Source organism: Diceros bicornis, chromosome 17 (genome assembly GCF_020826845.1).
Source record: "Diceros bicornis minor isolate mBicDic1 chromosome 17, mDicBic1.mat.cur, whole genome shotgun sequence".
Lineage (NCBI taxonomy): Eukaryota > Metazoa > Chordata > Mammalia > Perissodactyla > Rhinocerotidae > Diceros > Diceros bicornis.
Window position 1 is genome coordinate 1100030 of NC_080756.1, and position 27319 is coordinate 1127348.

Consider the following 27319-nt stretch of genomic DNA (forward strand, 5'->3'; position numbering starts at 1 on the left):
ACAGAGCAAACACTATGAGAAGGTGTTGGCTATTATTAGGTAAGACCAGAGGAAGGTCATTGGTGAAACAGTCGGGTCTCTGTCTGTGACCCAGTCCGTCTCAGCGTTTTTGTCAATAACTTGGATGACGAGATTGAAGTCATTTTGATTTAAATTAGGATAACATTTTACGATGGAAGAAATAACAAATATGAAGCACGCCAGAATCGAGATTCAAAATAATCATGAGAATGGAACAATCAGCAAAAAAGCAACAGTATGTATTTATGTAGGGATATATTTTAAATTCTTGCATTTAAATCCAGAGCACCATTCTCAAGTTTAGGAATGGGGGGAACCTGCTTTAAGAGCAGCATGTATAAAACAGATGAGGGGGGAGGAAGTTTAATTAATTATAAGTTCTGTGTGACTCAACAGTGTGCTGCGGCTGCCAAAATAATAATGCCAGGTCAGGCCTCATTAACGGAGTTTAGTCTCCAGATTGAACAGTGGCAGCAAACATGTCCTGCCCTCCCCTGCACAGGCCAGCTCAAAACACAGGAGGAAGGGCATGGCCAACAGTGAGAACAAGTCTGCTCCCAGCAGAATGCAGTGTGGACTGGTGAACACCCACGGTCTGCAGGCAAGGACTCGGGTTCAGAACCTGACCTCAAAGCTGTTGCCTCTTCTGTAAAACTCAGATATATGGTCTACCCTCCTACTGAGACCATAGCACTGACCAAGATGAAAATGTTTTTACTGTGGTAAAATATATACAATACAAAATTTGCCATTTTAGCCATTTTAAGTACAAAAGTTAATGGCACTAATTACATTCTCAATGTTGTGTAACCATCACCATTATCTATTTCCAAAACTTTCTCATCACCCCAAACGGAAACTCTGTAACCATTAAGCAATAGCCCCCATTTCCCGACCCCAGTCCCTGGTAACCTCTCATCTGCTTTCTGTCTCTACAAGTGTGCTCAGTCTAGACATTTCCCAAAATGAATTATTGACAACTAAAAATGTTTGGAAGTGGAGGCGATGTCCATTGTCACCAGAGTTGTTCAAGTAGAGAATGGACAACACTCTCCAACAGTTCTGTGGCAGGGATTCCTTTGGTGGAGTATGGCTGGAGGCGTCTCCCGGACGTGATGCCCTCTTCGAGAGTCAGAGGCTAATTCTGGCCCCATTTTATCTAAGATGGAACCGAGGCGGGTCTTCAGAAAGTAGCCCAAGGTCACACGCTGAGTCACGAAGAGAGCTGTGGATAGAACTGCAGTCTGCCGACGCAGCCCTGCCCTGCATGCCACCCTCTGAGGACGCCGCACTCCGCGACCTACTTGTCCTGAGGCTCCCGTGCTTTTCCTGCCACATTCCCTCAAGGTTTAGTTTGAGGGCTGCATGAACTATCTTAAACGAAAAGTGATTTAATAATATCAAATTCTTAACTTTATTGCCCTGATGATAAAAGCTGTTAGGAGATTAATTTGCAAGCATAAAAACACTTTGAATAGCCATCAGAAAACAGAGCCTCAAATTTATGTCATATCCGTAATGTACGGCCATTTGGATGTGAGACTTGGAAGAACACTGGAATGAATCCCACACATATTCCATAGCATCCTGGAGAAGCCACAGCAATCACTGCTTTTTTTAAAAAGTACAGATTTTGAGACCAAAGAGAGCTTTCAATGCTGATGTAATCTCTCTTAATATGGAACCAGACACAAATGTATTCAGAAAAGACTCAATTTGGGTAAGATTCCAGATTCACTGTTTTGTTTTTTAAGACTCAAGAAATCATTGGACTCAATGTCTAAAGAGAAAGCCAATATGTTCTTTTAAAAATTAACTACAGAAGCAGTCTCTTATTTAATGATAGATTATAAGAAATATTTTTCAGAGTAAATAGAAAACAAAGTAAAAAGCTCTATTAAAAATTAAATTTATACCAAATATCAAGGTTAGTATCTAATAATTCATCCAAAAGTCAATAAAATTTCCCTATGAAATTTGTTCATCTTTATATACACTTTGTTTTCCCTTTGTATCCTAAGAAGTCTGGCAGTAAACATGAAGTTTTTTCTTTAGTCATTTGCCCTATAAAGAAAAGAAAGGGAAACTTAGAAGCCAATGGAAGAATTGAATTCAACATATAAATATATTAAAAGAAATCTGTTTATAGGGCTTCATAAGTCTAAAACAAATGCAAAGATATTGTGAAAATCACTTAAAATTGACCAATTATTTTTTGCTGTATTGGTTAAAATGCAATCAGAGGCACGTATAGAAGCATGTAAGTGTTGTCTGCCTCACAGAACGAGACGCCCAGAGGCAGGCAGGCCAGGAGGGGTGGCTGCTCTATGACATGTGGGAAGCTGGCTCTTTCTATCTGTTTGCTCTACTCTTCTCACTGTGTGTGGTCCATCCTTACGCCGTCACTTCAAAGTTGCACGATGCCTTCTGCACTCCTGGTATCAAGCCACATCCATCCACTTTTCTGCCAGGACAAAGGCAGTGGAAACAGGCGGTGGTACTTACATCAGGGAGGCCAAAGCTTTCCCAGAATCCCCCAGTTGACGTGACTTCCAACACAGTCACCCACGAAAGAAGGCTAGAGTCACCCCATTCCATCCTCTTCTTAACCCACATCTCTACGTCCGTGGATTCCACTTCCTTAAACTCTCATGTCCATTCCCTCCCTCCTTCCTCCACCAATTCTGCCTTCACCCAAGCTCTTTTCACTCCTTGTCTAGACTGGTGCGATAATCTCCAAATCGCTGCCCTTTCCTCCAACTGTGGGTTATATCCAGTCTGTGCTCCATGCAGCCACCAGACTGGCCTTTCCAAAACACAAATGTGACAGTCACTCCCCCACTGCACATAGAATAAAGTCTAAAACCCTTAGCATGGCCTCAAAGCACAGTCTTATCTGATTCAGCCTCTTCAGGGTCGTCTACACTTTTCCCCTAAATGCACGTCCCAAGAATATGAAGCTCCTTACATTTCTTCCAGTTGTGCATGATATTTCAAATCTTAATAGTTTTGAACATGCTATTATTTTCCCTGAAAGCCCTTTCCCTAGCCTGCATTTATCTGGAAAATTCCTACTCACTCTTTAAAATTCAATTCAAGCTTCCTCTCTCCACTCCTCATCACCATCCAAGTAGGTCCCGGCACCATATATGTATATACACCTCTGTCACTATAGCACCTACCACTCTGCTTTCCAGCTTTTTATTCACATGTGTGTCTTTTGTACTAGTCAGAGAGTTCCCTGAAGACAGAGACAAAGTCTTAGCATCTTTGACCACTGCTGCCTGGTACACAGCAGGTGATTAATAAATGCTTATTGACTAAACGAAAGAGGCCATGACTGACATGGTGGTAATTTTATGGCGAAATCCTGGACACAGAGAAGGGTAGCACTGTGATAGAAGAGTGATAAGCTGTTTTGTGGCAGGAAGATCTTTGTAGCCCCTAGAATGATATTGTTTATTTCAAGGAGAGGAAGTAGGTATTCATGTACGTGAATTTTCCAAATAATTGAAGTTTAACCTTTTAAGTTGAATAAAGACTAATAAAAATGTTAAAATATCGTTGGTAAAAATCTTTCTAAAAATGCATTACACGTGTCCTTGCCTTTTAAGGAGAGTATGTTGAACCAAATTTAACCTTTTTTGATGACTCAGTGTCGTCGTTATGAAACTCAATTATTGTTGCGGTAGGAGGCCTGTCTGCTCCTCCGTTAATGGCTCCAGACTGTTAGCCATTTAGATCTCCGCTCATTTTGCTTCTCTTTCACCAGCAGGATTTCATCCAGCAACTTAAGCTGTTGCCACTGTACAAGCCTTCAGAATCAGAGAATCACAAAACCATAAAATGTGAGAGTTTAAGGAATCTTAGATACCCTTTAATCTATCAGTCTATCAAATTTCATAGATAAGAAAACGAAGCCCTAGGTGAGCGAGCAGTCATTTTCCAATTGGTTGCTTTTAATCTTCTGTTTTATTGGCTTTCAAACTGTGTTCTAAAGAGCACTCTGCTCAATTTTAGCTCAGGCCGTTGTGTTCATCTCTCTCTAAAATGCTACAGGTAAATTTAATTTGAAAATATAGACTACAGGGCAAACATACTTTGAATGAACTTAAAAATTAGAATATATCAATTCAGTATCAGAAGTCCAATATATTTTATTTAACAGTAGAATCTCTTCTTTTTAGTTATTTGGTGTTCTATTGCTTTATTCATTAATAGAATCTCTATTAATTATTCATTCAACACCTCACTCAGACAAGCTATTCATCAATTAGCTGTTTCTACCCTAGTTGTTAGAAATTTATAGGGCAGGAAAGTAAACACATCCGTTTAGTAAGTACTCACTACTATGTGATACCATCCTTACCAAAAACACCCTGAAGATGGATAACATTATCTTCATCTTATGGATGAAGAGACCAAGACCAAGAAGTTGCACAGTCTACCCAAGACGGCACAGTTAATAAGTATAGAGGAGAAATGTAAACCTAGACGCCTGAGGCCACGTGGTCGCTGCCCTTAGGGATTCATAACCTACAAAAGGAGAGAGGCACCCACTCAACCAACACTGTAACAGTGCTGAAGGCAACGTGGCAGCGTGGGGCGCAGAGGAGGAAGTAATGAATTACACCCGGGAAGGTGAGAGCCAGCTACACGGTGACACTGGGGGAAATCTTACTAATAGTAAGAGAAATAGTAACGAAAACATGTTTATAGGAGTTACTCTGGGTTAGGCACATGCCATCTCATTGATAACCTCGCAATAACCTTACTATTTCCTCTTCTACGAAGGGAATTGAGACACAGACGGGTTAAAGTAACACACTGATGACCACACACCCTGGACAGCGGCTGGTTCCAGGGCTCCTCCCCTGACTGCTGTGGTATGCTAATTCCTACAAGTGGGAAAAGGTGAAGGTGTCCCCCGGGGGAAGAGAGAGGGACAGGAGGAAGGACACACTGTGCAGGAGAAACAGACAGTCATGACAGCGGGAGTAAAGATAAAACATTTAACTCAGATCACATCACCACGCCCGTGTCAGAACTCATCCCTGGCTGCTCACTGCACGTAAGAGAATCCAGTGCCTCATCGCCCTCCCATGTCAACATCACCTCTCTCCCTCACTCACAGACTCCCGCCACGCCGGCCTTTCAGGTCCTAAAACTCACCAACCTCTTTCCTGCCTCAGGACCCTTGCACATGGCGGTGTCTTGTTCTGAAATACTGTCCCCGCACTTTTTACCCAGCTAACTCTTGACTCTTCTGGTCTCCACCTAATTAGGATTTACTCAGACAGGACTTCAAAACTCCCCCCCTTGTCATAATCCCTCATAGCACCTCAGCTTTTCCCTCTACTCTTTCCCTACTTTGTGTATCTAATGACATCACAATGGACTGTAAGCTCCACGGAGGAGGGACAGTGTCCTGTTTTTTTCCTGATGTTCTGTTTTTGTTTCCCCATGACTGGCGCATAATTAAACAGCAGAAGTTGAAGCTGAAATTGGCAGGCCTGGTCTTTATCCTACGAACAATAAGAAGGCAGAAAAATTTAATCAAGGACGGCGACAAGACCAAACAGAGGCTTAAAGAAAGCGAAACAAAAACTAGCGTCATGTGGGCGACAGACGGGAGGAAGGCCAAGGCTGAAGGCCAGCCGAGGGCCACGTCCACAGCCCAGAGAAGTGGTGGGGCCTGAACCGGGTGAGTGCGGGCTGGACAGGCGGCGTGGCTGGGTCTGTTTATCTGACGATCACGTGCGTGTGTGCGTGTGTAAGCCTACTCTGCCCACTCTGTGAACTGCTATCCACTCAGGAGGATAAAGTAAAATATTAAAAGGTAAACCTGCATGAAAAACACCATACTCTCCATAAGAGGAAAAGTTCAGAAAATAAACACTGATGACTCCTCCCGGCCCTAGATCCAAAGGGAACTTCGGGAAGAGCCACCATCTTCCAGGGACGGGCCCTCCTCAGGGGAGCCAGGTAAGGCAAAGGTGAAGCACTGTCTGAAAAGACTGAGGCTAGGGAGTTTCTACAGTGGAATGAGGATTTCAAGGTGTACTTGGCAAGAATGGTCAGAGGGCATAATTGGGATTTGCTGAGAAAGGACGAGCCCGGGAAAGGCTAAGAGAAAACAATGGTGCAAGGAGGCTAAGTGTGACATTACCTACGTAAACAAGCGCAAAGAAGAAATCTGCACGTGGGAAGGAGACAGTGAGCCCCAAGGCTGAGGGAGGCCAAGAGCCGAGAGGTTTACGGAAGACGGTGAATGGGAGCAGCCACTGCCAGCTCCGCCAGGCCCTGGGTGTGAAGCCGCCACAGCAGCTCCTCCTCGGGGGCGGGACTGGTGACCACACAGGGACCCCTGGCAGCACGGCCGTGTGGCTGCTCTGGCCACTGCAGATTCTGCTCTGGAGGATAGTCTCCTAAATAAGGCTTAAGCAGTGGAAAGCTGGGACTCCAATAATCCTTCTCTTAGATTTTGAAGATAACATCCTTTTCTTGAAAATGGAAACGTCTTGGTAACTATTCTCCCTAATTTCTTGCATTGCGTGAAATCTAAAGGTTACTTTAAATATAAAGTTCATCTTCCCGAGAGCATCTGGGAGCCTCTACAGTAAGCCCATTTTATTTCATATTTAGCAGGAGTAAAAGTGTACTCGGAGTAGACAGCACCAGGGATCCGCCACTTTTCACACCTCCAACCAGCACGCTTGTTCCCTCTCGCATATGTCACAGTAAAAGAGCCAAATTCCAAACTTCTGTTTTCCCGGAGCCACTTCACATCACGATGTGAGAGCTGCTGGGCTGTGACAGACCACCCCCACTCTGTCCACACTCGACCGTCGGAACGGGACAGTGAGACGACGGGGAGGGGACGGGGATCCGTTCTGAAGGAGGTACATGGGCTTGGATGTACTGCTACTAGAGCCAACACAATCGGCTACAGAGTAGGGTTGGCTCTTCTCAGACAGTCCTCACTCCTCCGGAGGAACCGTCCTTCTTGTGGGTACTGAGGACACACAGAATTCATGCCCTAAGAGGAGGCAGCTGTGTTTGGGGGAGGGCGCCTTTAGGGACCTGGTGCCTGAGTCGGGAGAGACGGGCAGTTTATTAGGATGACCACCAGCTGGTCAGGACAGCCTGTGGGAGGGGCCCTGTCTGCTCTGACTGCGGGCTCCAGCTCACCCGTATTCTGAAACCAGCTCCCGGCCCCGGCAGTGAGCTCAAGGGATCACCCGGTTCTGACAGCGGTGGGCACAGAATTGAACTGTCTTGACTGGCTCGTATTCCCTGCTGCGTATTCCCTGCTACAGGAAACATCTCTCCTCCTCAACCTTTTCATTTCTTCCTCTCTCATTTTCTTCAGGGCGTGTTCCATTTTTGCCTTATTTACTACCTCTAGTCAACATTTCTCTCTTCCTCAGCGTTTTAGTCTGTAGCAGGCCCGTTTCTCTGTATCCATTCCTCCCCTCCTCCCCAAACTCTTTTTCCAGTCATGGCAAACTCCTTGAAAGAGTAGTCTGGGCTTATTAACGCCTTCCCATTCTCGCCTCAGGACAATATAAAATGATTTCTAACCCTATGCTCTAAGAGGGTACCTAAGCTGTTTTCACAAAGATCCCTCCAGACTTCTAACTGCCACGACGGACGACTTCTCAGTGGTCCCTCCTGATTACCCCTTTCTCCTCAAAGCATTCCCCTTCCCACTTCCCGAGTGTCCTCTTGGCATCTGCCCTTCTCCGTCTCCTTCTCCCTATGACTTAAATGTAGACGATCCCAAGATTCTGCCAACATCTCTTCCTGCCGTGAGAGGCCTGGATGCATCTTTCTCTTCGCTTCCACCACAGCTTGTGTGCCAGTGGCTCCCAGATCTGTGGAACACTGGCCCTCGCCTCTTGCTCCTGAGCTACAAGTCTCTCGAGCATCTTCTGGACGTCTCATGAGTCCCTCGAATTCAGCACAGTCGGAGCTGGGCTGTCCTGCTCTCAGGTCACTCATCACTTACCTTGTCATGGAGTTCCGTTGACAGTAACTCTGGAAGGTCTTCCTGCCACACCCTCTGCCAGCTCCCTCCACGACACTGCTCTCATCTGGCTTCAAAACGCTTCCTCAGGACCAGCGGGTGGCTCAGAGAGGAACTTCAGGCATCAGACTAGCTCCATTCCAGCCTTTTCACTTAACGGCCATGTGCACGGGGCAAGGTACTCAACTTCTTTAGGACTCGGTTTCCTCCTCTGTTAAATGGGGCTGGTACTTAGAACTATTATAAGAAATCTGGTGATCTAAACAAAATGCTCTTCACATGGTTGCCCCCAGGAGCCACTCACAACTGTTAATTTTTCACTCAAGATTCTCCTTACCTCCCTATCACTGAGCTGGAGCCCCTGCCTGCAGCTCATCTCCCCTCCAGGACACGTTCAACACCGTTACTTCCTACATCAGAGATCTACTCAGGTCAATCTTTGGTTTAAAAAAACAACTTTTCAGGAATTTTCGTTGCCCATATGACTAAGACCATCTCCTTAGTGTGGCATTTATGACCCTTCAGAAATCTAACCCCAGGCTACTTTTCCAGCTTACAAACTCCCCACTCCTCATTACACAGCCTATGTACCTAACATACCTTACATCGCCAAGTCTTAGCTTCTTTATCACAGCCACCCCCCCATGCAACGTCTTCCCCCCTTTCCTTTCTAGCTAATGGAGTCACATTTATATCTGCATAAGCATCCATTTCCCCCAATAAATTCTAATTCTACACCCATGGATCGGGCTGGCTTCCCGACTCGTGCTGTGAAAGTGTCAGAAGTGATGTCACGAGAGCTCCAGAGCCAAGGCCCAGCGCTCCGGAAACGCTGTCCTGAGGCTGCACGTCGCAAGGAAGGCAATGCAGCCGACTGGAGGATGGGAGGCGAGGTGGAGGAGAACTAAGGCGCTTCAGCCGAGCCAGGACCAGGGCTGGACGTGTGAGGGACGAGGCCATCTTGGAGCATGCGGCTATTCCAGCCGCCATCTGACGGCGCCTGAGCCCAGGAGAGACCAGCAGGTGAACCGCTCAGTCACCCAGAGAATCACACGGATTAATAAGTCGTCGTGGTAAGCACTAGATGTCGGGTGCCTTGTTACACAGCAATAGTACCTAACACACAGGCCAAGCCAAGAGGCTTGGACTTACTCTGAAAACCGTGAGGAGTAACACGGTTACACTCCCGTTGAGAAAGACTGCCTTGGCGGCAGCAGGCGGAGCACTCAGAGCGGGGCAGTGTGGACGCAGAAGACTCCGCCTTAATGGAGCTGAGACGTAACGTGGACCTGAAGAGGACGGTGCGGAGGGAAGGCGGAGGAGAGTCCTCTAGGGGTAAAATCAGCGAGATGGTGATTAGGTTATAGAGCGTGATGGGGAAAAGTGAAGGAAGAATTATGCCAAGGTCCCTGGACCAGGTCGACGTGTGGATAATGGTGCCACTCACCAAGAGAGGGATGGGGGAGAGGAGGCTGGGGGTAACTGCGGGGCGTCCACGAGGGGGTGTGCAGAAGGAGCTGTGCACACCCATGCACGCCACATGAACACGTCCCTGTGGTTGGCCTGGTGGGTCCTGAGGTGTGCCAGTCCAAGGAGCAGCTGTCATGTGGTATCACGTGAGTTCTCTCTAAGTCAGACTTTAACGGTGTGAACTCACTGTATCGACACTTCATCAGAACAGGGAGGAAAAGGAAAGAAAAGATCTGATGCTGATGGAAATGCTGACAAATCTGCATGTTGTCTAGTTCATGTGCGTTAATCTGTAATTCTCAGCGAACACTACTAGTAGCAATGTTTCTACCTAAGACATTTTCTTACTGTGTCCTGACGGTGAGCTCTGTGACTCCAGTTCCCTCTTTTCCTGGCCTGCAACTCTCTACGTGCCTCCCCCGCTGTAGGGCAGGAAGGGCCTTCCTCAACGACATGCTAGAAAGAGCTGAGATGATCTCCATGTCAGATGCTTTCTCAACTGGGCACCACCTACGATTTATTAATGTAATAAACTACAGAGGCTCAGACAATTTTAGTACACACAGGTAAATACCGGCTTACCTTTGAAACTGGTTAAAATAGCAAGTAAATGGCTGGGAACCGATCTCTTCTTTCCAGTACTGCTGCCAATTCATGACACTTTCCAGGTTCTTCTGATTTTCTCTCTTACAGGGAGGGATATAGGAGCACTGACAAAACAGAACACAGAGAGTAACCCACTATTCTATAAAATACTGAAATATAGTCCATTTTTTTAAATGGAAAGATGGAATTATTCAGATAGATCTAATTCTCACCTACCTAATTTTTAATATCACCAAATTGAAATTGCTAAACTCTATCTCAAATTTCCAACTTGGCACAATTACAGAAAATATTCCAATAACAAAAATACAGCAAAGAAGAACTTTCAGTCATTACAGTATAAGGATATTTTATAAACAATTAGTTACTATCTAATAAGAATTGAAAGCATAATATACTTTCTTTTTGAGGGCCTGCCAATCAACAGAGGGAGGTAAAAAAAAAAAAGTTAATTTTTATCCCCAATTTCTAATGGACCCTGCTATTTCCTCTTCCACCTTCAACTAGCGCATGGCTCTCCTCGGACACTGCTCTCAGCCATCGAAACTCCAGTTTTCTCTTCGTACATTCTCTTAGACAACAAAATCAGCAGAAAACTTCCTCTCGAGTCCATACTCAATGCATTTTGCTAACTGATGCCTTTTCCTACCCTGCCTCTGACAACGCAGCTCTCTCTGAAGAGCCTCAATTACTGTCAGCAATTTAGATTCAGCAGAATCAGAAGACTGCTGGTAACTCTAGATGTTAAATTAACCCTGAGCACTCTGGTCCATCTTCTCCAGTTCAGTCTTTGATGATGATGATGATGGCGAGAAGAGATGCCAGCTTAGTTACTGGGTGTTACAAAACGCAGACTCTGTGATAAATGCTCCAGGGGCCTCAGCTCCTGCACTTCTCACAACGACCCCAAATGGTCTCTACTCTACAGATGGGGAGATTGAGATTGCTGTCAGCTCCACGACTGGAACTAGCCTCTGGCGATTTTATCACATTCCACTCTCAGATGTTTTACCAAGCTGTCCGATAGTAAGGAAGAGAATAAAGCCCATTAGCTTTAAAGTGTAATTTGAGTCACATTATTTTAGAGCATATGATTTTCTGGTCTTCCCACGATTTTCTGATCAAATACAAACTTTAGCGTGGTGTACGAAGCTCCTCACACTTCCTGCCCTTGTCCTCACTGGAGCCCGGGAGGCCACCGTAGAAAAGCACTCACCCCCGATCTGCCAAGTGCTGGTACATCCACCGCCAGGCACGTGCTGCTCTGTCTCCTCTAGCGAAGGCCCTTCCCCCTTCACCTCCTTCCTCTGGGGGCGTCCTGGCGTCACCTGCTGGGGGAGCCTTCTCCTTCTCGTTCCTCGTGCTGCCACAGGAGCCGCTCTTGTGCTGTCCCAGCTGGAATCACAGTGTCACACTTGTCTGCTTCACGTCCGCCGCCCCAGTTTGCTGGCAGTTGGGACAAGGGCCACTGTTTTTTCTTTTCTGTATCTTCACACTTACGACTATGCCCGGTAATGGTGAAGTTTCAAAAATGTTAGTAGAATTAATTAAATAACACACTTAGACACAATTTTATTCAAGATGATGCAGCTATTTTCACAGTGGTTAAACATTTAAAAAATACACAATATAAACACATTTTAAATTTTGGTAAATTTGGTTATTTTCTATTATATATAATAAATTAACATCAAATGTTATTTTAATGACTGCATCACTGGATATTTACCTCTGCATACATAGTTCCACTTCTATTAATAACAGTAATATAAAGCTAAAATTTCTGCAAAATTATGAATTCTGAGTTCAAAGCAGTGGTAGGACCATTAGCTAGGGCTCCAGGCCTGTTATGTATTTGTTAGGTGTTTAGGCTTGAGCAAATTACTTCCTTTTTCTGGATTTCATTTTTTCTCATCTGTAAAATCTCCAGAATCCTTTAGCTCTACGTTTCAATGATGCTCTTCCTGGATGAACACCAAGAAAGGACCCAGGAGAAGGCAGGGCCACGAGCATCGCTGAGCGCTTCTCCCAGAGCGATTCTGCCCATGGGAGGGGGGAGCCTGACCAGGCCACCATTCCAGGAGCAAGCAGGACGAGGGTGGGAGGTCCTTTCTCGGGGCCTGTATTTGCTTTGGGAAAATATTCACAAGGGGCTCTGATGTTTCTATTGCTTACTTCCCATAACCCATTGACATTTCCTTTCCCTCTTTTAAAACACTTTTTTTCTATATCATGGTCAGTTTGTTTATAAAGTGAGAATAGGTGCCAAGTGATTGTGCTCTTTGCAGGCAGGAGAAATTTCCATATTCAGAGGTGGAAACTGTGAGGTGTGAAACCCTAAAAACTCATCGGAGCCCTTTTTGCAATGGGTGTCCTCGACACAAGGTACACTAAACATTTTAGGGGTAACAACTAACAACCGTCATTAAAGCAGATTTTAAAATCACACAAGTTAACTCAGCTTGAATTCTTTGCTATTCAGCTTTTTGGGGGAGAAATGGGTTTAAAAGAAACAGCTCTACCCAATGACAACAACTCTGTGATCTGACCAGGGGAATCACACCTTCAAGTTTCTGAAAAAGTCAGATGAAAACTTTCACCAAGTGTGTGAAGTTTTGCACTAGATGTGTTGTGGTTTCACGTGGGATACAAGAAACGTTTCTAGCCTGTAGGAAACTTTGAGCGACTGTGGATGGATTTTTGGAAGCAAAGTACTTTTTTACATGGGGAAGATAACCTGAGATCAAAATGCAAGTATTTTTTACACAACTGTATTCTTTCCAAAGAGCATCAGAGATTAAGCAATGAGCCATAAGGCTCCAGCGACTTTTAAAGCTCACATTGCCTTGAAAGTACAATTTTTTAAAGGCTAAACCTTATGTTTTTGAAAATCATGATTGCTCATTTTCTTATATCTTGATTCTCCAGTTAGATTATCTTTAAAATTTCTGTGAAGCCTAACTCAAACTCTCCCTAGATTCCTTCTCAGTTCTACTTAGTGGTTCACTGTAGATTGTTAGAGTTTTAAAATAAGCTATAAATGAAAATTCAAAGTAGAAAAAAAGAATTCTAGAAAAAGGAATTTGGAAATTCAGTCATAGAGACTCCTTTCCTCTCTAGGTTGTTCAAGCCTGATGGCTTTCCAGACACCACATAGCTCCTCCATGAATCTCTCCTTCAGGGGAGGGCACACACAATCATGTACACCGTATCCTCACCATCATCACATCATGATCATGGGCGACAGTTATTGACTATATGTCAAGCATCTCATTAATCTCAATCTCGTTTAATCCAAATGAGCAATTATTATAACAAGACCTCCATTTTACAGATGAGAAAACTGAGGGGCAGAGGGGTTTAAGGAAACTTTCCTTGAGTTACAACAGCAAATGGGAAAGTTGGGATTCAGACTGCAGGGTGTTCCTAACCACTGCACCACACTGCCTCCCGTGTCTCTATCTCTAGGGTTTTCCAGTTTTCTCTCTTTAGAGCTCCCTCCCTGATTTGGAGGTAAGGAAGATGCCATGACTTGCATCCCTCTCTTGGAGATCCAGGGTAACATTTCCTGGGGAATGGAGTTGGCACACTCCCCCTGAGGGCTGAGCTGAGGCAGGAGGCTGCATCCTTGTTTTCTGTTACATTCTCAGAGAAATGCATCATAAGTCTCTGCTTGTTCCCTCCTGTCTCAGTTTGGCTCCAGGGCTGGTTTTTGGTACCATGGATGTAATTTCACTTTGGCAAATTTATAGACAATGTCTTTGGTCACGGAGGACAATGAGCATTCTCTTGGAGAAACTTCTTCATGTGGTTCTCACCTTTTTTTGTTTTTCATTTGCAAAAGCAGCATCTCCCAACTCCTAATATCATTAGTGCTCAAATAACCTTTTCTAGAGTCTGTGTCATTTGCTGCCTAAACTTGTATGAAATCACTTTCTTTAAAAAGTCAGGAGAAAAAGAGGCATGCGATAAAATATATTTGTTTACTGCCTACCTTTTAGGGAAAAAAATTGACTTTTGCATTCACGAGCAAAGTTGATGGGCTCGAGTGGGCTATTCTGAGTTTATTAACGTAACAGCTTCCAGTGAGTTTATTAAGGAAAGACACCACCATCACTTGACATGGAATATTTGCTTATGCACTTATTATTCTTATTTTTCCATTATCTTATTTTAGGGTTTATCAGGCTTGATAACAGCATTCTTTTTCAGCCCACCACAATGGGTGTTCATAGAATCTGCTTGAGTGGTTCTTTGTGACAAGTGTGTCGAGGATTGTGGTTCAATCCTGTGGGCAGAGTAGGCAGAACTCACTTTCTTCCTTCAGTGAGTCATTTAAAAAAACACTGCACAAAACAGGTGATCTATTTAACTAAACACTGGGGCCTGGGTTCTGTGTTAGGCACCATCTAACAAGCAGAAATGGAGAAACTGGATTCTTCCCCAGTTCCTTTGACTTCACTTGGGTAGGAGGGTGGTATTGAAAGACATGATACTAGCATGGGCTACTGATTAAATAATATCCAGAGTAAATTTGGTTAGAAAATGAATTCTTAAAATTATCTACTGGAACATCGGTCTGATTATATTTTATACTATAATCCTCCATTTTCTGAAATCCTGTAAGACATCTCTGTGTCAGCTACGATTTGTAACTTTAATGACATTTTTGACAATATAAACATATAATCAGAAAAGCACTGAAGAATAAAAAGTGTAACTGAGCTGTTTCTAAACTCCACAGTGGCTCACGCACCTCCAGAGCTCATTAATTGTGTGCATACAGACACTCATGTGAATACACACACTTTCCTTATGGATGTAGGTCAGCCAAACAAACACACAAAATTATACATCAGCTAAAATATTATATTCTAGGGGAGGCGGTTCCAGAATGTATATCCATACCCAAACACTAAATGAAAAGAATCTTATGGAAGAATCTAAAGGTCAAACAAATGACTTAGCAAATGTGAAAACAAGGCTAAGAACAGGAGAAGCTACAATGAGCTCTTTGGACAGAGCAGGCTGCACGGGAATAGAACAGAGTTTGTCAGAGTGTGTTCTGCAGACCACTCGATCACTTGTCACAGGCCCACCCTCCTGAGAGTCGGAGGCAGTAGGACCAGGAATCTGCATTTCTAATAGCTCTTCTGCTGCCTTGGAAGGGCAGATTTTTAGAATTGATAATTTATGCAATAAACCACCTTGATTGCTGAGTACTGGAGAGGATACAAAGACTGGATATACTCACTCCTTACCCCTCTCCTTCCTGCCTTCCCAGGAGCATGCAGTGTACTAACAGGAGCATATCAACAAAGTGCTTTGTGACTACAAAAGAGGTGAAGATTTCAGCTTTGGGGATGTGCGAGGAGGCGTCACAGAAGAGATGACTTTCGATTCATGTCTTTAAGGATTTGCTTTTCAGAGAATGGGTTGAGAAGGTGACATTCCAAGAAGAAAGCAAATGTGCAAAGACTTTGTGTAAGGATGTCCCAGAAAGACTGAGTCATCTAAAGTGCTTAGCATAGGGGGCAGGGAGATGGTGCTGGAAAATGCCCAAATTATCTGAACCTCAGCTCACGGAAGAATCCCTCCTCTCTCCTTAAACGCTTCCATGAAAAAATGCTCACTACCTCCCGTGGAGGATGCCCACCCACCCACCCTCGCCCCTCTAGTTAGAATTTATTACCGTGTGTTGATACCACATCTGCATTCTTGTAATTTAATAATATTCATTCAACTTCTGGATTCGAGCAGACTGCTACGGTTGGGATATTATTAAAAATGAGAAAAGTGTGGAATGATATTTCACTTTCGAGAGAAAACAGTTCATCCAGCTTTAGAGTTAGCAAATAAAAATACACTGTCTGCCAAATACAGAGGTCAAACCTAAATAGAAGTCAGACCGAAACAAGAAGTTTTAATCTGGAAGAAGCTCAATCATTATTATTTACAACAAGTGCGACAGTGCACGCAAACACTTGTTCAATGGCTCATGATCGTGACTTAAAATCCTTGAGGAGACGGCCAATCCTCTCATGATCATACAGAATGCTGAAACGAAATAAACGTTCGTAAATGCTCACGCACACATTCAGATGTGCCTCATTGATGGTGCTGGGTACTGTATAGTGTACAAATTCAGTGTGTGTGTGTATATGACGAAATGTTACCACCATCATTTCTGCATGAAGGGGACCAATAAGCCTGTCCATGACGAGTCCCCTGGAACCAGGATTGAGGAACAGTGGTGATAAAAAATCAATGCTTCTTATTTGCGGCAGAACGCATTTTCCAAAGATGTCTGTACCAATATTTACCATTTTGCAGGCTCTTCCAATGTGACCTTGACACTCCTCTATTCAGGGGTATGGGTTTCCCTTCCCCAGGACATGGACGAGCCTGTGATTAAGTGGAAGTGATGCTGTGTGACTTCAGGGCTAGATCAGAAAAGATGACACAGCTCCTGCGTGCGTCTCTCTCGGGGATGCTTGCCCTCAGCCTCCAGACACTGCTGTGAGGAAGCCCCAATGAGCCCACGCAGAGAGACCACATGGAGAGGCCTACGTGGAGAGGAACTGAGGCCCCAGCCACAGCCAGCATCAACTGCTCTACGTGAGTGAGTGGAACTTCAGATGACTCCAGCGGGGGCCTCGGACACCAGGGGGCAGAGATGAGCTGTCACTTTGTGCCTTGTCTGAATTTCTGACCCCAGAATTTGGAGCACAATAAAGATGATTTGACCCACAGGGATCTTTGACAGTGGCTAATGGATCACAGGATCTCTAGGACTGAAACAGGCAGCCAGCCTTCTACGGCTCTCCTCGATCTACACACCTGAAAACTGGAGGTTTGATGACATGAAGTCCAGGAGTCACTGAGACGTAAGGCGGGGCTCCTGCTCCAACCCCAGGCCCCGAGTTCAGTGAATAAGAGGCTTGTGATCCTTGAGGAAAGAGCCCGTGGGAGCCCCTCACGTGGTGCCCACTGGAAATCTTCTCCTGAGAAAAGCACACTCACCAGAGCAGCTGTGCAGACACTGAGAGGATTAGGGGACACTGCCCCTCTACTAACCCTAACCCCGGGACCCTAGCACAACTGTGCTCAGGACGGGGCTCGTGGGCTCAGGGGAAAACGGAGTTTTGGCCAACTGGGGGCACACTGGGCCCAGTGAGTCCATGAACTCTCCTGTGGTCGAGATCCTGAATGTATAGATGCAACCCACACGTGAGCCCCCATCCTGATTCCGACCTTGACCCCCTTACCCGTGGAGGGATGGCTTCATGGTGGGTGACTCTAAAACTACCTGCTCTTTCCCCAGACAGCAAACCAATACCACATCCCTGGGAGGTCACAGAGACTACAGGGGCAGGGATTCCTAGCACGTCCCCACTTAACTCCATGATTTGGCTCTTGAAGAGACGAAAAGTCTGGAGAACCACTGTACTGTTGAAGGAATCAGTGGCGACTGCACTTTCAGCTGCTGTTTCAGAGACAGTCTCTTCATAGGAGCAAATAAACTGACCTCCACAGCCTACTCAGTGGCGACCGATCTGGCGAATGCTATCTTCTCCATCCTGCGCACGGATGGCCACCCCCGCCGGGGACGGTGTAGACTTTGCCATCCTCCTGAGGACGATCTTTCCACCCCAACCACCTCCACTCTCTCAGGCTGTTCTCCGTGTGCAGGGACCCGACCCTCACTCCCTTAGAACATCACTGTCTGTACGCCGACGCTATCACGCCGCTCAGATCCGGGAAGCAGCGGCTACAAAGAGCCCCAGAGCGGCTGGCACAGCACAGGGCCACCAGGGAGCGGGAAGCTCCGAGGCTGCCACCGGCGCCGCTGCCGGGGCTAGTGGCCCAGGGGATTTCTGCGTGTCCCCTTCAAAGTGAAAGGCAGATCGCTGCACCTTTCACTCCTGTAACCACTCCAGGGTTATAGGCTGAAACGTGCCCTCGACTCTGACCCGGACCCCCGGCCGGTTGGTTAACGTTGAACATTTCCTACACTTGACGCCAAGGTGAATGTGCGCACGCTCTCCTCCGTCTCGCTCTTTATTCTTTCATTTAACGATTCCTCTTGCGCGCGCATGTCCCCACACAGAGATCCAACTCGTTCTTTTTTGAATTCTACTGCATGGATGTGCCAAAAATTACAAATTGGTCCTCTACTGAAAACATTAGAGTTTCCAGTCTTTTGCAGTTACAAACCAAGGAGCAAGAATCATCCTTTTACAAGCGTCTGGGCACACGCATGTGAGAGCAGGAAAAGTAAAAAGATTCAAACTTAGTGTCCCAAAGAGACCGCACCAACTACACCTCTGCCAGCAGTTTACAAGCGTGCCTGTCCCCATAGCCTTAAAAAATAAAAAACAAAATATAAACTGGTACTATTAAACTTTCTGACAGGTGAAGCATGGGACTTCTTGTTTTAATCTGCATTTTTAAATCAAGGTCATAATTTTTCATATATTTTAAAACTATTTGTATTTCTTTTCTGCAAACTGACCATCCATGATCTTTCCCATCTTGGTTATTTCTTACGGATGTTTAAGAGCCTTAACATAGTAAGGAAATTAAATCTTTGTCATATGCTCCAATTTTCCCCTCATTTTGTCCATCTTGACTCAATTTGTGGTACATTTGCTGGACAGCCATATGCAATTTTTATAACCTCAATCTGTGAGAATTTATACAATTAGACCCACATCAACGGCAGGTCTGTTATCTATAAAGACATTATAATCAGTGAAATAAGACCACGGCTTCCACATTGTCCTAGGCGTACAGGACGAGCTATCTGACACTGTTCAGAAAAACGTTTTAGAAAATATAGAGAAGCAAAGATAAACATTTAAGCCTCTGGTGCTTCCGTCAACGAGACAACCGCTGTTAGCTCACTTAGGACTTTACGTAAGCACTCCTAAGTGGAGCTGTCCTATAACTTTCATCTGCACGTGTATGTTAGCACAGATTTTCATCTCAATGAAATCCTAAAATTACAAAAAAATTGGAAGTTTTCCTTATTTCTGGGTGCTCTGGCATAGTTCAAAATAGGATTCAAGTTATCTGTGTTCATAGAACTGAGCTGGAAACACTTACAGTGGTAGTTTCCTTGAACATCCGTGAGATCACACGTGTTTTTCACGTGTCTGGTGGTTGTGATTCTTCACTGAGCTGCCTGGCGATGCTCCTGCCTTGTAGTCAGGGTTCTCCGGAGAAACACAACCGAGAGGGTCCGTGTAGACACAGAGAAAGAGATTTATCACGAGGAATTGGCTCGGGCAGCAATGGAAGCTGAGAGGCTCCACAATCTGCCGTCTGCAAGATGAAGATCCAGGGAGGCAGCCGCCGTAACTCAGGCCGGGTCCACAGGCCCGAGAACCAGGAGCCCCGACGTCGCGTCCCAGCACCAGCAGAGCGTCAGCTCACCCTCTTCTGCCTTGTTGTTCCATTCAGGCCGTCAAGGGACTGGACGATGCCCACCCACACTGGTGAGGGTGAATCTCCTTGACGAAGTCTACCAATTCAAGTGCCGACCTCTTCCAGAAACACCCTCACAGACACACCCAGAAACCGTGGTTTACTGGCTACCTGAGCATTTCTTAGCCCAGTCAAGTGGCCCATAAAATTAACCATCACACCTAGTGTTCCACGAAAGAAATAGTCATTTATTGCTAAGAGCTCTTCAAATGTTGAGTTTTGTATCATTTCTCTACCATAGTGCAAATATGTTCCCAAATTTGTCATTTTTCTTTCAATTTTAATGTTTTTTTAAAATATATATAAGTTTTCTTTATTATGTCACTAAATAAGTCAGTGTATTCCTTTATGATTTCTGGTGTCATTCTTAGAAGGGCTTTGTCCACCCCCCAAAATTTTGTAAATATTTACCTATATTTTATATAGTACTTTCATAGTTTTCTTTTGTTTTGTTTTCGCTGAGGAATGTTCCCCCTGAGCTAACGCCTGTTGCCAGTCTTCCTCTATTTTGCATGTGGGTCACCGCCACAGCATGCTCACTGACAAGTGGTGTAGATCCATGCCTGGGAACCAAGCCCGTGCTGTCAAAGCAGAGTGCACTGAACTTAACCACTACACCACCGGGGCTGGCCCATAGTTTATTTTTGTACATTAAAATTTTTATTCCATCAAAACTGTGATTTTATTTTAATTAAATTTATATATTATTGTTATTAAATTTCTTCCAAATAATTTTTTGAGTATTTTCAAAATACATTTTATTTGGAAAATTAATATTTTCAAATATATATTTTCCAAATAATAGGGAAGTTTTGACATTATTTATTGAATAAAACAACTCTTTACAAGCTATGTGAAATGCCAAAATTTGCAAAGCAAATCTCCATCAACATTTTTTTCTGGTAACAGCTTTATTCAAATATAATTCACATACCATTTAATTTACCCACTTAAAGTGTACGATTCAATGGTTTTTAGTAGATTCACAGAGGTGTGCAACCACCGGCACAATCAGTTTTAGAATGTTTTCATTACCCCAAGAAGACACCCTATACTCTCCAACTACTATTACCAATCCTCCATAGTCTTCCCTATTCTAGACAGTTCATGTAAATGGAGTCATTTAATATGTGGTCTTCTGTGGCTGACTTCCAACACTGAGCATGTTTTCACGTTACCATGGGCCAACACTTCATTCCTTCCCACAGTTGAATAATATTCCTCATATGGATACAGCACGTTGTATTCATCCAATCTTATCCACCCATCAGTTGACAGAAATTTGAGTTGTGTACACTTTTTGGCTATTATGACTAATGCTGCTATGAAGAGTCATGTACAAGTTCCTGTGTGGACATGTGTCATCCTTTCTCTTGGGGACATACCTAGGAATGGAATTGTTGGGTCACACGGTAACTATGGTTAACTTTTTGAGGAACTGTCAACTGTTTTCCAAAGTGGCTGCATCTTTTACATTCTTACCAGCAATGTATGAGGGTTCCAATTTCTCCACACTCTCACCAACACTTGTTATTGTCTCTTTTTTTGTAGCCATTCTAGTGGATTGGAAGTAGCATCTTATTGTGGTTTTGATTTGCATTTCCCTAAGGACTAGTCATGTTGAACCTATTTTCATGCACTTCTTGGCCATTTGTATACCTTCTTTGGAAAAATATCCATTCATATCTTTTGCATATTTTCTACCTGCGTTATTTGCCTTTTTGTTGTTGTTGTTGATCAGTTGTAAAAGTTCTCTACATATTCTGGATATTTGACCCTTATCAGATAATATGATTTGTAAATATCTTCTCTCGTTCTGTGGTTGTCTTTTCACTTGCTTGATGGTGTCCTTCCAAGCACAAGTTTTCAGTTGTGATTAAGTCTAATTATCTATTTTTCCTTTGGTTGCTTATGCTTTTCATGTCATAATTAAGAAACTGTGCCTAATTCAAAGTCACAAAGATTGACACCTATGTTTTCTTCTAAAAGCTTTATAGTTTTAGCTCCTACATTTAGGTCTATGATCCATTTGAGTTACTTTTTGTATATGGCGTGAGGTAGGGGGTCCAACTTCATCTTAGCATGTGGATATACAGTTGCTCCAGCACCAGTGGTTGAAAAGACGGTTCTTTCCCTGTTGACTGCTTTTGATGTCCTTGTCAAAAATCAATTACCCACAAACGTGTGCATTTATTTCTGGACTATCAAATCTATTCCATAGAATGGTATGTCTATCTGTATACCAGTACCACACAGTCTTGATTACTGTAGCTTTCTAGTAAGTTTTAAAGTTGGAAAACATGAGTTTTCCATCTTTATTCTCCCTTTTCAAGATTGTTTTGGCTATCTTGGGTCCCTTTCATTTCCATATGAATTTTAGCATCAGCTTGTCAATTTCTGCAAAAAAAAAAAATCCAGCTGAGTTTTTGATAGGGATTATAATGAATCTGTAGATCAATTTGGGAAGTGTTGCCATCTTTACAGTATTATCTTCCAATCCATAAACAAAGGATATCTTTCTATTTATTTAGCTTCTTCGATTTCTTTCAGTAGTGTTTGTAGTTTTCAGGGTACATGTCTCATACTCTTTTGTTAAATTTGTGAAATATAGTCACACGTATTTTATTATTTTGGTGCTATTGTGAATAGAATTGTGCTCTTAAATTCATTTTTTGGATTGTTCATTGCTAGTGTATAAGAATACAATTGATTTTTGTATATTGATCTTGTATCCTGCAACCTTGCTGAAACTGTTTATTAGGTCTAATAGCTGGGTTTGTGGGGGTCTGTTTTTTTTTGGGGGGGGGGCGTTTGGTGGATTCTTTTGGAGTTTCCATTTACAAGATTAGGTGATTTGTGAATGGAGATTGTTTTATTTCTTTCCTTCCAATCTGGCTGTCTTTTATTTCTTTTTCTTGCCTAATTGCCCTAGCTAGAACCTCTAGTACAATGTCAAACAGGAGTGGCAAGAGCAGACATCCTTGTCATGTTCCTGATCTTAGGGAGAAAACTTCCAGTCTTTCACAATTAAGTATAATATTAGCTGTGGGTTTTTCATAGTTGCCCTTTATCAGGTTGAGGAAATTCCCTTCTATTCCTAGTTTATTCATTTTATTTTAAATCATAAAAGGATTTTGTCAAATGTTTTTTCTGCATATACTGAAATAATCATGTGATTTTTGTCCTTTATTCTACTAATATGGTGTATTACATTGATTGATTTTAGCATGTTGAACCAACCTTGCATTCTTGGAATAAATTCCATCTGATGATGGTGCATTATCACAAACTATTCCAAAAAATAGGAGAAGAGGAAACACTTTCCAACTCATTCTATTACTACAATAACAAAATCAGACAAAAACATTGCAAGAAAAATACTGACCAATATACCTTATGAAATTATAGATGCAAAAATCCTCAACAAAAAGCTAGCAAACCAAATCTAGGAACATATAAAAAGGATTATATACCATGACCAAGGAATAGGAATGAGTACTAATGAGTATGGGATTTGTTTTGGGGGGTGATGAAAATATTCTGGAATTAGACAGGAATGATGGTGGCAAAACTTTGCAAATATACTAAAAATTGTACATATCAAAAGGGAAAATATTACAATATGTCGATCATATCTCAATTTTCTGAAAAAGGAAGCTGCCTACCCTCTGTTTTCTCTTTTCCTCTTTTCTACTGCCTAAAAGGCAGACATGATCAAGTGAGGATAAACATGCTAAGGGATGGCAGAGCAACAAGAGAATAGGACCTGGGCCCTCAGACGATCTTCCACAGCAGAATGGCACAGCTCCACCAACTGCCTACAAGCTCAGACATTTACAGAAGAAAAAAACTAGTACCTGCTGTGCTTAGGTCACCATTTTAGGCTCCTGTTGAAGTATTCCATCCAATATCCTAATTAATTCAATTAGGTTGTTTTTACCCTTCACTACTACAAACTATTCTGCAATGAAAATGCTCATATATATTTCATTGGACTTGTGTTAGAGTTTTTTTAGGGTAAACACCTTGAAATGAAATTGTTGGGTTGTCACTTACTCACAGCTTCACTTACACTTAGTATTTTTGATTATTTTTCTAAGTGGTTGAACCAACTTTCCAGCAATGAGTAAAACTTATCATTTGCTTGAATCCTCACCAATACTTGGTCATATGAAACATATTAAGTTTTGCCAATCTGATGGCTGTGAAATGGTACTTCATTATTGTTGTCATTTTAATATCCCTGAGATTATTGGAAATGAGCATCTTTTCACGTTTACAGACCACTTGAGGTTCTTTCATGAATAGTTTGTATATATCTTTTGCTCATTTTCCCATTATGTTGTATGTCATTTCCTTAATGATTTGTAGACATTTTCATAAATTCTGGATAATCCTTGGTTGATTACTTGTTTTGCCATTATCTTCTACTAGTCTGTGGTTTACACTTTCACTTTATTTACAATAATTTTAGTCATATAGAAATTGTTATTTTAACATGTTCAAATGTATCAATCTTTTCCTCTTATGATTTGTTCTTTAAACTTTGTGTAAGAAAATATTTCTTAAGCTTATGCCATAAAGATATTTTCCTATACCATCTCCTAAAAGTTTTATAGTTTTTTTTTCCACATTTAAGTTTTATTACATTTGGAATTTGTTGTTATGAGTGTAAAGTATGTATCAAATTTTATTTCTTTTTTATGTAGAGCTAATTGTTCAAGGACCATTTATTCATAAGTTCATTCCTTCCCTGATGAATTTCCCACATCTCTGTCTTTCAGTAAAATTTAACTTCTAGTTTAATTTCACTGAGGATATAATCTTAATTATGTCGCTCCTTTGAAGTCTGTTGAGGCTAGCTTTACGACCCAGAATATCAGTTTTTGTAAATGTTACATGGGCCCTTCAAATAATGTGCACCCTGCTGCTACTGGATACACTATTTTATATGTGTCAATTGGGTCAGTTGTTAAACATATTATTCAAATCTGCTAGATATGTATTAATATTACTTTTGCCTGATTGTTCATTAGTCACAAACAGAGGTGTGTTAAAATCTCTCATTATCATGCTAGACTTGTATATTTCTGCTTTGAGTTGCTTTAATTTTTTTGTTTTTCTGTATTTTGAGGTTATATTTTTATGTACATTCCAACATAGAATTGTTATCTTCTGTTGAATTAACTCTTTTATAATTATGACATGTCCCTGTTTATCTAGTAACACATTTTTGCCTCAAAGTTTACTGTTTCACATAATACAGGTACTCCAGCTTTTCTTTCTTTTTTTGGTTGATGCTTGTATGGTGTACATTTTCCCATCTTTTAACATTCGACTTTTCTGTGTCCTTATATTTTATGTGTGACTCTTGAAAACAGCATATATTTGGGTTTGTTTGCTTTTTTCCAGTCTATGATCTCTGTCTTTTAAATGGAAGAGTTAGTCCATTTACATTTAATATAATTAATTATAAATTTGGGTTTAAATCTACTATCTTATTATTTTTTATTTGTCCCACCTGTCTGCATCCCTTTTTCTCTATTTTTTTTTGCCTTCTTTTGGATTGTTTCCTTTATATTATTTAATTTCCCCATCTATTAGCTTGGTAGTTATAGTACACTTTTTTACTGTATAAATTCTTGAACTCCAACACAGAACTGTTAAATCAGAAACTGAGGTGGAGCTTCTGACTCAGTGGATCTAGGATGGGACTTGAGGATGTGCATTTCTGACAAGTTCACAGATGCTGCTGATGCTGCTGGTCCACCGGCCACACTTTGAGAACCACTGGCTTGGAGGAAGAAATGGACTAGATATAAGAAGGTCAGTGAAGAGACACTGTAATCATCAAAGCAAAGACAATGGCCTTGACTAGGACAGTGGCAGCAAAAATTTTAAAAAGTATTAATACCAGAGAATGATGGTACCATTTATAGAAACAAAAGATTCCAGAATAGAAGCAGATTTTGGAGAGATAAGGATAAATTTGGTTGCCATTTTTATCCTTGAAATAGAGAAAACAGAAGGTAATTAAAATCAGAATTGAGGATTTAGCTTTTATTAAGTAGTATTATTGCCTAGTTTTCCATTCTTTAGAACTATTTTAAAATAAAGTTGCCCTGATAAAGACAATTATATAAATATATTTATTACAAAAGAAAAATTGGATTAAACTTCTAGGATTTAGAACTTAGTTTTCTAGGATTTAATTTTCTCTAATGAGCTACAACATCAATATACACTCAAAATAGTTAGATTATAACCAGTAAACCAGACATTGGACAAGGTTTCAAAGTCCATTTGCTCTACTGCATCAATTAGACAAATAGTACAGAAGAATTAGATGAAGAGATATTCCTTCACATGTGTTCAGTATACCGAGAACTTCTAGTGACCCAATCTGTTGGATTCTGCTACTCAACAAAGCAAACACAGTCATGTGTTGCTTAAAAAGGGGATATGTTCTGAGAAATGCATCGTTAGGTGATTTCAACGTTGTGCAAACATCATAGAGCATACTTACACAAGCCTAGATGGTACAGCCTACTACACATCTAGGCTATGTGGTGCTAATCTTGTGGGACCACCATCATATACACAGTCCGTCATTAACTGAAACGTCATTATGCAGTGCATGACTGTACATGAAATAAATTTATTTGAATTAGTTTATTTACAAAAATGGTCACAAAATTAAATAACTTAATAAACACATGGTTTTCAGTTTATAACACTGGTTATTTTAAAAGAAGAGAATATCACTACAACTCAAAAGTACACATTTTAGGGGCCGGCCCCACGGCTTGGCGGTTGAGTGCGCGCGCTCTGCTACTGGCGGCCCGGGTTCACATCCGGACGCACACCAACACACTGCTTGTCCAGCTGTGCTGGGGCAGCATCCCACATGCAGCAACTGGAGGGATGTGCAGCTGTGGCATATGACTATCTACTGGGGCTTTGGGGAGAAAAAGGGGAAAAAAAAAGGAGGAGGATTGGCAATAGATGTTAGCTCAGGGCTGGTCTTCCTCAGCAAAAAGAGGAGGATTGGCATGGATGTTAGCTCAGGGCTGATCTTCCTCACCAAAAAAAAAAAGTACACATTTTACACACGATTTACTGTCCTAGAGAACACTTAAGGCACAGCAGGAGAAATAGAAACATATGTAACATTAAAAACCATTCTGTTCAGTATTTTACTGTAAGTAATTATGGTAATTGTAATATAAATGTACTGTTTATCTAGGAACTCAACTGAATGTGAAACTCTGCTAAAAACTGGAAAAAAAAATTAAACCCAAAGTAAATAAAACTTGACATCTTCATTCATAAATGAGTGCCAAAAACGTTTTAAATAAACAAAACGTAACAACAGCTTATAAAAAACTTTATAACTCTGAGGCAAGTTTGTGATACAATAAATGCATTTTTTCCCAAACTGTAACTAAAATATATTGTAACATCACAAATCTCCTTTGTAAAAGTACAAAGTTTCTGATTAGTGTTTTAGATACATAATTTGGGGGGTCTTACAAATAATTGAGATCTTCATTAACAACATCCACAAACGGAGGTCAGAGATGGATCATGAGGAGTAATCTCAGACAGGAAGATCCTCACAGCCTGCAGACTAGACCGTTTCCAAACGGCTGCCACAAAGGTAGATTATTAATATGCTCTGACCAAGTCTTTAAATATCTAGTC

The 27319-nt window shown here is 42.2% G+C and overlaps 1 protein-coding gene across 1 annotated transcript in view; it reads right to left on the reverse strand.

Annotated features, from left to right (window-relative positions):
• KCNMB4 (potassium calcium-activated channel subfamily M regulatory beta subunit 4) overlaps positions 1 to 27319 on the reverse strand; it is a 51520-nt gene that overhangs the window by 18269 nt on the left and 5932 nt on the right. The window contains exon 2 of the mRNA XM_058557439.1: positions 10103 to 10230. Within this exon, the coding sequence (XP_058413422.1) occupies positions 10103 to 10230 (128 nt within the window). The remainder of the gene's footprint in view (positions 1 to 10102; positions 10231 to 27319) is intronic.